The sequence below is a fragment of the Cariama cristata genome, unplaced genomic scaffold (assembly GCF_000690535.1).
Source record: "Cariama cristata isolate BGI_N322 unplaced genomic scaffold, ASM69053v1 scaffold16819, whole genome shotgun sequence".
In the NCBI taxonomy this organism is placed as follows: Eukaryota; Metazoa; Chordata; class Aves; order Cariamiformes; family Cariamidae; genus Cariama; species Cariama cristata.
Window position 1 is genome coordinate 201 of NW_009637573.1, and position 12,543 is coordinate 12,743.

The following is a 12,543-nucleotide window of genomic DNA, read 5'->3' on the forward strand; positions in this document are numbered from 1 at the left end:
ACTGACCTAGATGAACCTTTAGGCTTATCCCAGCATGACCATTTTCAGATGCTGTGTAAATTACACTTTCTGGAATTGAGCTATGTGACCAGTAACATTCACTTGTCTACAGGTTAAGTAATTGTTAGTGTAAAGCTGTCTCCATAAACAAAAAGCTTTCTGATGTGGATATGTTTTTATGATAGTTTCTTTAATTTTTAATCCAATGCTCTTGCCTCCTGGCCTGTTAAATGATTGTTTTTCTCTCCTCTTTCCAGGCTGTGAAGTGATAGCTGTAAATACTCGATCTACTAGCCAGACTTTCATTTACAAATGTGATGCTGTGCTGTGTACTCTTCCTTTGGGAGTATTGAAACAGCAGCCTCCAGCAGTACAGTTTGTGCCACCTCTTCCTGAGTGGAAAACTTCTGCAGTGCAGCGTATGGGATTTGGCAACCTTAACAAGGTAACTTGGTCATTGAGGGAACTGCAGCAGACCAGGGGTTGCAATAGATAGAATCTGAAATGTGTATGGAATATGTATGGTGGATGAGAGGAAGAACGTTTTTTCCATTGCTATTTCGCTAGAATTTGACCCGGAAAATTATCTGAAGAACTGTAAGGACCTTTTCTCTATTTCCCACACCATTTTTAAATAGTTAAATTTCAGAAGTAGGTTAACTCAATATATCTACTGTAGCTTGTTTACGAGCAAATTTGTAAACTGTGAGAGCATACTAACCTATGGAAGGCAGTGTAGGTATACACCTTTATATATTACGTATATGCAGTATATATTCACCAGATTTTCCTTTCTTGACCTTTCCAGTGATAAACATCAATGAGTGTAATTGTCTTTATTTTTATTTTTTCTGTGCACTCTTCCTAACTCTTAATTCTTTTTGTTTCTAGGTTGTGTTGTGTTTTGATCGTGTCTTCTGGGATCCAAGTGTCAATTTATTTGGTCATGTTGGTAGCACTACTGCAAGCAGAGGAGAACTTTTCCTGTTTTGGAACCTGTACAAAGGTAGCTGTGATGCATGTCTACTTTTGCCAGCGTCTTATTTGAGTAGAAAAGAGCACTTTTTAAAATGCTGTTAGTGTTCACATATGGATATGATAAGAAGATAGTATTTGTAGGAAGACAAATGGAAGCAGAGAGCACCACTGATTGCAGACAATTCTGTAGTAAATTAGGGCAGAACATGGATGAGTATGAGTTTACTAATGCTGAATTCAGGCTGTCTGTTAATTAAATTGCATTGCCACCCATCTACTGGTACCGCTTGCATTTTTATAGGCTACTTCGTGCACCTTGGTGAAGTTGTCCAGTGACTTACTCAGTGTTACCTCAGTTGCTTCTATTAAGTATCTATTTAGTTGCCACTGGTATTCTGAAAAACGTAACTTTTTTTATTTTTATTGTGCTGTATTAAGAAAAAAATCCAGAAAACTAATATAACGTTTATATAGTATTTCAGAAATACAGCAAATAAGGTGTGTTCTGTTTGCCAAAGAGCAGTGTTGTCTTGATTACCTACTTTGTCAGGAGGATGTATTGAGAGAGTTCTCTAAGAAAAGGATGATTTGTCTCTGCAGCGTTTCTGAATTAAAAGCTGTTTCTTAGTTCATAAATCTCTTTGAGTTTCTTTCTGGCCTCTTGGAACATTGTTTGAACTCTTCCCTTCTTTCACTAAGCGTCTTATGTAAATGGGTCTGGCATCTAATTTAATCTTAGTTTTGAAAACCTCAGGTTTCTAGATGTTTTTGAAGTTGAATTTACAGTTTGAAGCCAGACCTCTTTCATAGGGCTGCCTGTCTCATCTGGGATGATTTGATAACTGTGGATGAGCCCCTTTCATCTGTGACCTCAAGTCCTTCCTGGTACAGGTGACTTTGCTGCCCATGATTTCAAACTTAAGTGTCTGGGAACTAACCAAGATAAATTACATTTTTTTTCACATGTAAGGGGTACTATTGACTTGTGTGTTGTCTTATGTGGCTGATTTGCAGCACTCAGTGGTTGTAGATTATTGTGGTTCGATTTCTCAGGGAGATGCAGCGCAGCCTTTACATAGTATTGAACACTCAGATTTCAGTGGAGCAGACTAGAGGCTTTTACAGCTCCATTCCTTTTGCTGAGCATTACCATTCCAGCTTGATGAGCGGATTGCCCATCATATGATTAAGATGCAGTGTGCCCTGGAGGAAAGGCAAGCTGTGGTATCTCAAACTTCTTGAATAGGTGACCTTGTTTCCTGTTTTGAGTAGCAAAGCAGCTGTGACTGTAGACTGTTCGTCTTGAGACTGACAGATAATTTTAGAACACCTCTTTAGAAAATGCTTAAGTAAGGAAAAGGTATTGCTCCACCTATTCCTACAGCTGGAATTTGCCATTAGTAGTTTTGTTTTATCTGCAGCTGGTATCTGCCACAAGAGGTCGTCAGAAGGTATTTTCAGTAAGCATACTGGTTTTCTTCATTGCCATTTATCTTACTAAAATCAAAGGTGTATATACGGTAAGCACTATTAAAGGAGTTAGTTTTCTTGCAGATGGCTGTTTAAAGTACCTGTGAGTTTTCTTCCACTCTATCATGGGGAGTCCAGATTTTGCTTTTAACTGGAGAAAATTGTTGTGCAAGGAAGGTGCCTTTCTGGAGTATTTAATTGTTAATGTTTGATAAGACTTGTAATGAGCCTTGGATAACAAAGCTGTTTGTGTATCTGCTTTTGCAGCTTTAAGATGGCTCTATTGCATACTTAACAAGTAGTGTTGGGGTTTTGGTTTAGATGGAAAGACCATACTCGCATGCAAAGGTTTTGCTGCTAGATGCAAAACCTTCCTTCTCATGAAAATAGGCAGAGCACATAGAAATAAAATAGGAATGCAATAAAATCCTATGCTAAAGCACAAGTCAGATGCCTGAAATAAAAAAAATCAATTGCCATTTCTCATGGATAGTTAGGTGGCAATTAATGTGATGACACTGTGAAATATTAAAGTCAACCTGACTGAACCTGTGAAGCTATTACTTATTTCTGTCCATATTCTGTATTTCTGTAGCCATAGCATTTTGGGCAGAGACTATTTAAACTGAACAGATTGGAGAACGTTATTAATCCAGAAACAAAACAAAACAAAAAAACCAATACAGAAATATCACAGCACATGCTGTATTAACTCTGTGGAAGTTCTTTAAAGGTCTTGTGTTGGCAGAGACCAACTGGGGTCTCAGAAGCATTTAAAGATACATGGGTGAATGGAGTGAAACTCGGATGAAAAGACTGCGTGTGTTTGTACTGCTGTTGGGTGACCTGTTGCAGCTCAGACAGGAATCCTCCCAATGGTTTAAGTCTAGTTCAGGTAATGACTGCTGAGAAAACCTGTAGCCTCAGGAACACTGTGCACGTCCTGGAGCAGCTGGCCTGTGCTGTTGGTGCCTTTTACTCCGCCATGCTGTTGGATTATTGTTGTAGCCACGTAGACACAGTTTAAGATGAAGAGACTCCATCAGCACAGGGCAGAGGAACTCCTAGCAGAAATGTGCAGTGTTTTCTGGAAGTCCAGTAACATTTCAGTCTGTTTTCTTGCCTGGCTCTTCTGTTTTTCCTAGAGATGTGATGAAAAAGATGAGGCCCTTTCTCTGTCATAGTTTTGTGGTTACTCACTAAACTCTGGCTAAACCACGTTCTCTGCTTGCTGTTTGCTGTCAAGGCTCAGTAAAGTGCACTGCCTCAAGGAGAGAATTTTTTATGGAGCAATGGCATATGCTCATCATGCAAGAAGCTTTTCTGAGCAGCACTTTTGTATTTGCGTAGCAAAATAGTCACTGTTCTGCTACAGCCTTCTGGCTTTCTGTTACAGTTTTGAATTAATCTAGGTGACTGAATAGCAGCGTTTTCAGATCTGGATAAACGCTTACAAAACCAGGTCTCATGCCTGGAAAGGCAGGATTTCCATAAACATATTTTGAGGCTGTCAAAACACAAGTTTTCATGAAAAAATTCACTAGAAGCTGCATTTTGAATATGTAGTTGTTCCATCAAGAAAAAATATGCTGACTGAATAATTGATGAAAAGTTCAGGGATCTCATTGTGCCAAGGATGGCAAACTAGGAAAACCTTTGCTGCTGAAATGACAAAAATTCCAAATGCCTATGGATGATAGGAAACCAGTTTTTTGTTCTTTCCTTCAATTGTTTGAAAGACTAGGCTTAATCTTTCAGAAAATGGAGTTTAACTGGAGGAGCAATCCTGTATCTTTTTTTTTCTCCAGTAAACTGCTTCTAGTCTCATATTGAATTGTCTTAATTGTATCTTGAGTAGTGTAATTATCTTTGTAATAACAACAGCCTTACTAGTCTTAACTTCTTCAGAATTTCAAAGACTTTCATTTTTAACCAGAATATGTAAGTGGGTCTTCCAGCCTGTATATAGCAACTGAACTTCAGCCAGTTTTCTTTAAAGAGCAGTAACTTGATGAGAATGTATACCAGGATATAAGGAATTCACTAATCATTTTGTAAACCTGTACAAAAGTTAAAGCCAGAATTTTAACAAGGACTTTTATTTCCTGTTTCAATATGCTTGACACGTGTTTCTAGCTGTAGTATTTTCTTTGCTAAATTTAAGAGTTCATAAATATCTCCAGGAGGAAAAAGATCAACTGAGAGTTTTCATTAAGCAACCATGCTTGGGTCTGAGTCAGTTCTTGTAAATGAATGTTTCTTGCCATTGCGTTATTTTGGTAGCTCTTCAATACCTACCTAAGATTTTCCTTGAATTTGTGACTACCAAAGATGTATGCGTAGTCTTGCCATACTTGGTCAGAGGTAAAATGACCTAATGTATTTGTTTGTATATCCTGTAATCACATGAACACACTTCACCACAGCATCACATGGGCAGCTGAATTATTTGGTATCTGTCCATTTGACTTCTGAATTCTTCTCAGAATTGCTGCTTTTCTGGATATTGTTCTACTGTTCATAGTTTCTACTCCATTGAGATTATTTAATGTGAATGTGCGTTGGTAATGAAGAAATCTACATAGTTTGTATGAGTGAGGTACTTACCAGCATACCATACTGTATGTTAATTGTACCTAAATTAGATTGTTTGGAAGGTATTGAGTTCCATTAAATGTAGCACAGGTGACTGTTAAATCCCAGTGGAAACTCTATGTCAAACAAGTGATGTCTTCACTAAAGAAAACCTTTCCTTTCTTCTGCGTACTGTACTTCCTAATGTGTGTATTTAATTTTTAATACATCAGTTCTCTTGATAATTCTAGATAGTACCATAGCATACATTAATTGATTTTCCTTTTGGTAATTCAACATGATGGTGGAAGATTCAGGACTACTTTTGCTGAGTTTATTTAGTTTTTAACCTCATGACTTAGCTGCAGATCCATGCCTATTCAAGTCCACCTTGTCCGATTAAAATGTTCAGTTTCAGTAACTCAGTTTTTTCTCTCTTCTTCTCCATGCCCCGCAGCACCAATTTTATTGGCCTTGGTAGCAGGAGAAGCAGCAGGGATCATGGAAAATATTAGTGATGATGTCATTGTTGGACGGTGCCTTGCCATCCTCAAAGGCATATTTGGTAGCAGTGCTGTGCCACAGGTTAGTACAGACAGCATCTTTGGGTACCTTCTCTGCATTTCAGAATATACTAAAATTCGCAGTAGCTTGGCTGCAATGTTGAGCTGTTTGGTGTATGTACTACCTTTTGGTCATTCAAGGGTTTTTGGGAGGAAGGGTTGTTTGTGGGTTTGAGGGTCTTTTTGGGAGGTTGGTTTGGTTTGGGGGTTTATTTGGGGGTTGGGTTGGTTTGGGTTTATTTGGGCGTTGGATTGGTTTGGGGTTTTTTGGGGGGGTTGGGTTGGTTTGGGAGTTTTTTGGGGGGTTGTTTTTGGAGAAGATTGTTTAGAAGATTGTTCAAGACTCTAGCTTTTCCAGAGTGTCAAATACTTCAGTTAATTTTGTACTTTTACATTTCTGGGGTTACAGCAGAACTGTCCATGGCTAGTGACAGCACTGCTTAGATACTCCTTGCCATGTTCTGCACCTTCTCTAAAGTACAGTAAAAGTTCTTGACCAGTGAACTCCACAAGGACGCTGGTTTGGCTGGAAAATAACTGAAGGGCGAGGAAGGGAGTAAAGGCAGTCTTTCATCTCCATCAGTTCCCTGTGCAGCTAGCCAACATTTATTTAGGCACAATAAGTGTAAAAGGAATGGTTAGTGAAGGGGGAGTTTAGAAAAAAACTATTCCTCAAAAAAAAGAAGCTTGTATACTTAGGACATCGATTTGAAAAGTCTTACAGCTATTCAACCTACAGTGTGTGTGACTTAGTTGAATACTTGGTCTGTTCTCCTAACAGGCAGCGTGGAAGCAGTTCTTTACAAATGGCATTGGTTGTAAATAAATAGCTCTCCTCCACTGGGATTTCTGTATAGTAATGTAATAGAAAAAATACATGGTAACTTTAATAAACCAGTATTCTCTGAGCATTTGGCTGGGTGTAAATTGGGCTGTTTACTTGCTTGCTATTTCATGTGAGGAATAAATTCACTTCGTTGTCTTTATTGTAGAATAGTTGTAGAGCTCTTCTTGAACATGGCTTTATCATCCCCAGTATTTTACTGCTTTCTATATGATGGACAAATCCTCACAGCTGACTGTAAGCACGGATTTTTAGTTATTGAGTGAATCTCGTATTTTGGAAGTGCTCAATCACTTGAATTTTACGTCTCGGACTGGAGAGCAGAAGAGAAGGAAACTCTAGGCTTGCCTTTCTGATAAATCCACAGCTGCTCCTCTGAACTTTCAGCGGACAATTTCACTTCCTAATGAGATCTCTCTCTGAGAGGAGCTTTGAGACCCTTCTGTCTGCTGGTGCTGTAGAAATCATGTAGTATGTAGAAATCACTCTAGAGTGAACCAACAGCAAAGTGTTTTACTGTGGCTGCTGTCTAGTAGGGTTTTCAAGTGAAAAAAACACACACTAGCAAATTGCAGAATCTTGAGAAATGTGGATTCTAGTGTAGATAAACATCAAATTTGGAGAACTTATTTGAACTTTTAAAATGTTTCAGTGCATTAACTGATAATCCCCTGTTATGTAATGACTCTATATCTGGACAGTCATTCAAAGGAGAAAGCAGTTCTTGGTTGCGAGATCTCTAAGTGAGTCTCTATTTTATTATATTCACAGTTCAGGTGCTTACGTACTGTGAGGACTTATAGGGAGATTTGCTGGAGGCTGTCTTCTGGACAGCTGTTCATCAGTCTGGATAAACTGCACTCTCATCTGTTCTGTTGGATGAACAACTATATATGAAGTGGAGCTTGCTGTGCAAGTGCAGTTCCTTTTATCTATCCAAAACAGGGAGGTAGAAGAGTTAAACAAAAGCAACACTTAACTGAAATGTGAGCCATCCTCCTCATTCCTGTGCTGCTTCTTGTTACTGTCTTATTTTCTCCTCCTGGTTTGGTTTTCATTTCCTGAAGATAGATAAAACCACTTTTTTCCCCTGCTGTCCTTCAACACTTGGAAGCTTTTTCAACCTTGCTGTGCAGCTAACCTCTGCAAGCTTCATGTCCTTCATGTAGAGTAGGATTCCAGTTTTGTACCATTTCTGTTGTAGTACATGCTTTATCCTCTTAACCATACTTCTTCCTGTTCACAGAGAAGCCTAATTACAGCATTTGCTTGTCAGGATGAAAATAAAAGTTGACTTGTACCCACATGTGTAGGGGTGTGGGCACATGAACACCGCAGTTGCTGTTTGGACTGGTGCAGTCTCAGTGCGGGGGAACTGATACTTTGGTATTCTGCTCTACAGTTGTGTCTGGGTTAGCCATACCTTCAAAACTACCTCAATGAAGTAAAATTTCTGTCTGGCTTTATCCCCTGTTAGACTGCAGTGCTTCATATGATTACTAGAGAGAATTAAGAAAACTATGAAATGCCTCAAAGTTTTCTTTGTCAGATATACGTGTGATAACATACAGTGCCATCATCGTGGTCTCCATCCAACAAGGATGGAAATATGTTCTTTTTCCTCAAGAAGCAGTCAATATATGAGGACTGGCTCATCACTCAGTTTCTTACCTGTTGGATAAAAAAGTGCTGAAAATTGAGGTGAGGAATTTTCTCAAGTAAGTCATCAGACCATATTGGGAAATGTAGTCTTCAACCCCCAGTGATGTCTTACACCTTGGAACATGGCCCCAGTCCTTTGTGGCCTTTCCACAGACTCAGCAGAAGGCATCAAGTACAGTCCAACTGAGGCCAACCTCAGAGGTATTATCTCAGATATGTTGGTGTTGGGGTCCAGGAGACTTCCCTTGCCATGATGTAGTATGGTGCCTGCTGAACTGAACTGGTTTGTGGATAACACTCTTGCTAGACAGAGCCCCTTGCTCTTCTTTTGTGGGAAGTTCTGTTCAAGTAGAAACAATTCCATGAAATATCTTCATGCCCAAGGAGAGGAGATGAGATTCTTGTCTTGACTTTTGCATGTTTACAGGTTATGATTCCTGTTAAAACTCAGTTATGCATCTGGACACAGTCCGTGCTCTTTTAAGATTCACACCCATTACTTTTCAACGTTATGTCTGCAAGTTTATGAAGATGTCCCATATTCTCTTCACTGCTCTTACACCTTAGAGTGATACCGGTTTGAAGCGTAGTGATGCTGTCACTATTTCCACTGAAAGATGCAAGTCTTTCATCATGACAATAACCTTGGCAAACCAAGGATTGGAGACATATAGGTGTTTGTGCAGGTGTCCTTCATGCGGTAGTTTTCCCAGATGAGTTACAGACCTCATATAGGCCTATATCATAGCCATATCAGAAAAGATACTTAGGTGAGCTGTGACTGAAAGAAAGTAAAGGAGCAAGAAGTGTACATTGTCGTTATGTTGATAATAGGAGAAGAAACAGAGCAAACAGTACACAGTGTGCATGTACAGCTGACTACAAAGTCTGAGTTCCAATGCAGAAGCTATGTGAAGTAGGTTCTGGTAATATATTGGAAAGACAAGTTATTTACCTTAGTATGTGTTAACTCAGAGTTCCACCATTAACATTAGTCTAAGGACTTTGTGTATTTTATTCTTGCAATTTGCATCTTTTGTATTTTACACTAACTGCTGAACTTGCACTGTGTCAACAACTAAAGTTTCTGTCTTGTCTCAGCCTAAAGAGACTGTGGTGTCCCGCTGGCGTGCGGACCCATGGGCCCGGGGATCATACTCCTATGTAGCAGCTGGATCTTCTGGAAATGACTATGATCTGATGGCTCAGCCAATTACTCCAGGGCCAGCCATTCCAGGTGCTCCTCAGGTGAGAGATGTCTCAGTTGTTCTTAGAAAAATCATTCTGCTTTGAGGTTTTTCTAAGTAATATGCGTACATATCTAAACACAAGTTTAGATAACTTGCATATTCTGATTAATTATTAGAACTTGTAAAATAATTCAGTTTTCCATGCATGAATTCTGCCTTCCCAGATTTGGTGTTATTTGTTTACTAGAAAAAGAGTGGTTTTATTCAGAAAGTCAATTTGGTAATGTCTGAACAGAGTATTATTATATATTTACTGTGTTTCATACTCCGTATTTATGTTGTCCATCACCATATTTAAGTGAGTTGCAGTGATTTGAAAGAAGTTGAATGCCAGAGTGAGAGAAACAGGAATCAAAAGATCTCTCTCAAATTGGGAGTGAACACAATGAAGGCATAAGTATTCTTCAGTTCACTTTGAGAGAATGAAGTTTTGAAACCAATAGCCATTCTGAAAGCACTAACAGAGAAGGGTGTATGGCTTTGGCTGTATTTAGGTTCTTTTCCTAGTGATTCAAGTTATTAATAAACATAGCTATGGATAAAATGATTCCCTGCAGAGCATAATATATGAAAGTCCGGTTTTCTCCTACTTCTTATGACACTGTGAATAGTTGTTTTAGGCCTCAGTTTAAATAGAAACTGCTAACTTAAGTGAATTGTTTAAGTTTTTGTTTGCTTGCTGTGCTAGACTTCATCTCCCAGGATCAGAAACTGTCGTCCTTCTTAAATATGCTTAACAGTTTGGCTGTAGAGTTGTAGAGACAACATTCATATGCTTTTTTTGCTATACAGCTGGGGACATTAATCTCTCCTGCTTATCTGGTTCTGAAAGTATTGTTTTTCAAGTAGAGCTTTATTATCTTTGTATTAAAACAAAGATACTGGCAAATAATTGGAAAATACTTCCTCGTATTGCAGTCATTACAAACATGAAACCCTCCTGTGAAATGAAAGTTGTGTATAAAGATTTTCTTGGTAATTTGTAGTACAGGTTAAAATATTTTTAATATAGCCTATTTTATATGTACCACTTTCATGTTAATGGAGACTGTGATGCGATTAGAGGACTTTTAACATTCTTAAAGTATCTATTTGCTGCAGAATCTGAAAGAACATGAGCAAACCTTAACAGTGTTCTCTGTTCCCCTCAGCCTGTTCCTCGCCTGTTTTTTGCGGGAGAACATACAATTCGCAACTATCCTGCAACTGTTCATGGTGCTTTACTGAGTGGACTGAGAGAAGCCGGTCGCATTGCAGACCAATTTCTTGGGGCCATGTATACTTTGCCTCGCCAGCCTACACCTGGGGTCCCCCAACAACAAGCTACAAGCATGTAAGAAAAGTAGAAGGTATCAGAAGAGGAGTGACAAGACCACAGTGCTGCTGTTGTGGACTCTTTGGGATGAAGATATTCGTGTAGTCTGTAACAGTATCTGCTGAAAGGACTCAGCCAGGAGTTACTGTATAATACTTCCTTTAGAATGGCCTTATAAAAATGTACCTAACCTTTGGCTTGGCATCCTTTTACAAAATCTTTTACAGCTATTTGAAGTGTCAACGTACACAGAATCTTTTACTACTACCAAGCTGGTCAGGGACTTTTTTGACTCTGCAGATACTTTTTGAAAGTCAAACTTATAGCTGGAAGCCTTTTTAGGTTGTTTTTTCTATCTATATGTGTATTTACAATTTGGTAATTGCAAAGGCCCTCTAGAAGCTGTTTGCTACAAATAGTAGCTTAGTGTAGAATTTATGTAAACTTCTCAGTGGTTGAGGTTTTTTTATTTTTTTTTATTGTTTTGTTTTGAAGAATAATATTTTTTGACCAATCTGGCATTTGAGAATTTGTTGCAACTGTTATTTACCTACCAGTAACAGCAAATCACACCCTTCCAAAATGGTCCATTGACTGCCACACCATATGCATCCTGTTTTAGAAAGAAAGCTGGTATTACCAAGACCGTGCTAAGCATACTGTTTTATTAAATACTTTCAACAAAAGAAATCATCAGAATTGGATATTTGTAAGTTAAAAACTAGAAAAACTATTTGTATTTGTTTATATAGAAACAGGGTTGTTTGGACAGTAAGTTAGCTGAAGGACCTAATCTCTTCTGCACGCTGCAGGTAGGCACTCTGTGTACCTGTAGATTTCATTTCTGCTAGGTTGATGAGATGATGTTGCAGCTGCAATTGTGCTTCTGAAAATCATTTTGGTTTGGCTGCTTTTCCAAATATTTTCCTTCTTACTAAGTGCATAGAGCCTTCCTTTCATTGGACAGAGCAGTCTTATTTAAACATTCAGGTCCTTTTTCCCCTCTCCTCCTTTCTCCATTTAGCATTAGACTTTTCTTATTTCTTCCAACTTTTCTCATCCTCTTTCTATGGTTTATTACTATCTCATCTAAACATGGTGTCTGTTCACACAGGTTTTTTCTACTCTTCAGTTTTTCTCTTCTCACTCTGTCTGACCCTGTGCCTGTACATGTGCAGACTGTCCCAACTTTCTTCTGTCCTTGCACCTGTTCTGCTAGAGGACTGGTACTTTCTCTTGTTCCATGTTCATTGCTCTACAATTACATTGCCCACACTTATTCCTGAAGAAAACACACCCACAAACACAACTGCAGCCCCTATTTGTTTATAGCTGTGTTGTCTTTGGCCACAGACTCTCCATCTTCTAGCATCAATGCTTCTACTGTTTTCTTGTGTCTCCTTCTTGGTAGCTGGAGATCATTCTTCCTCCTGACTTTGTCTGTTATCTTCTGGTTGCTTTTTCATTAGATATTGATGGCTGTGAGGCAGTCCTTCTGACAAGCTGTGAGAAAGGGGAGGACTCTGATGTGGCAGGAGTAATAGTCTGTGGAGGGGCATAGACTTGAGGTGTCAAGGACTAACGCCATTTGAAGTGGCTGGATTTGGTGCCATGGGGTACTCTCTGTCATGAACTTCTGTCTGAATTCGTGCTACCTTCCCCGTATCTCTGCAAATGTTGTTGCTACTTGAGCCCTTTATTGAAAAGGACATTCCTCAGCAACACTGCTCATCCTCACTTTCTCTTCCAGGGGGACAAGACAGACATTGTGATGGTTGGTCAGAAAACTGCCACTGGAGTGGGGCAGGAATTGGACGTTAAGCAGGGTATGGAGGAGTGGTGCCCAGGGGTGACAGAGATTAAATTGAGAGTCAATTGAGACTCAAG

At 39.1% G+C, this 12,543-nt stretch overlaps 1 protein-coding gene across 1 annotated transcript; it reads left to right on the forward strand.

Moving 5' to 3' along the window:
* Positions 1-257: 257 nt before the first annotated feature.
* KDM1A (lysine (K)-specific demethylase 1A) lies at positions 258-10,837 on the forward strand (the record flags this gene model as incomplete). Its single annotated transcript, XM_009708396.1, has 5 exons — positions 258-445; positions 892-1,006; positions 5,480-5,607; positions 9,193-9,339; positions 10,493-10,837. Coding segments are annotated over 5 exons (764 nt in total), but the record flags the coding sequence as incomplete, so codon positions are not given.
* Positions 10,838-12,543: the final 1,706 nt, after the last annotated feature.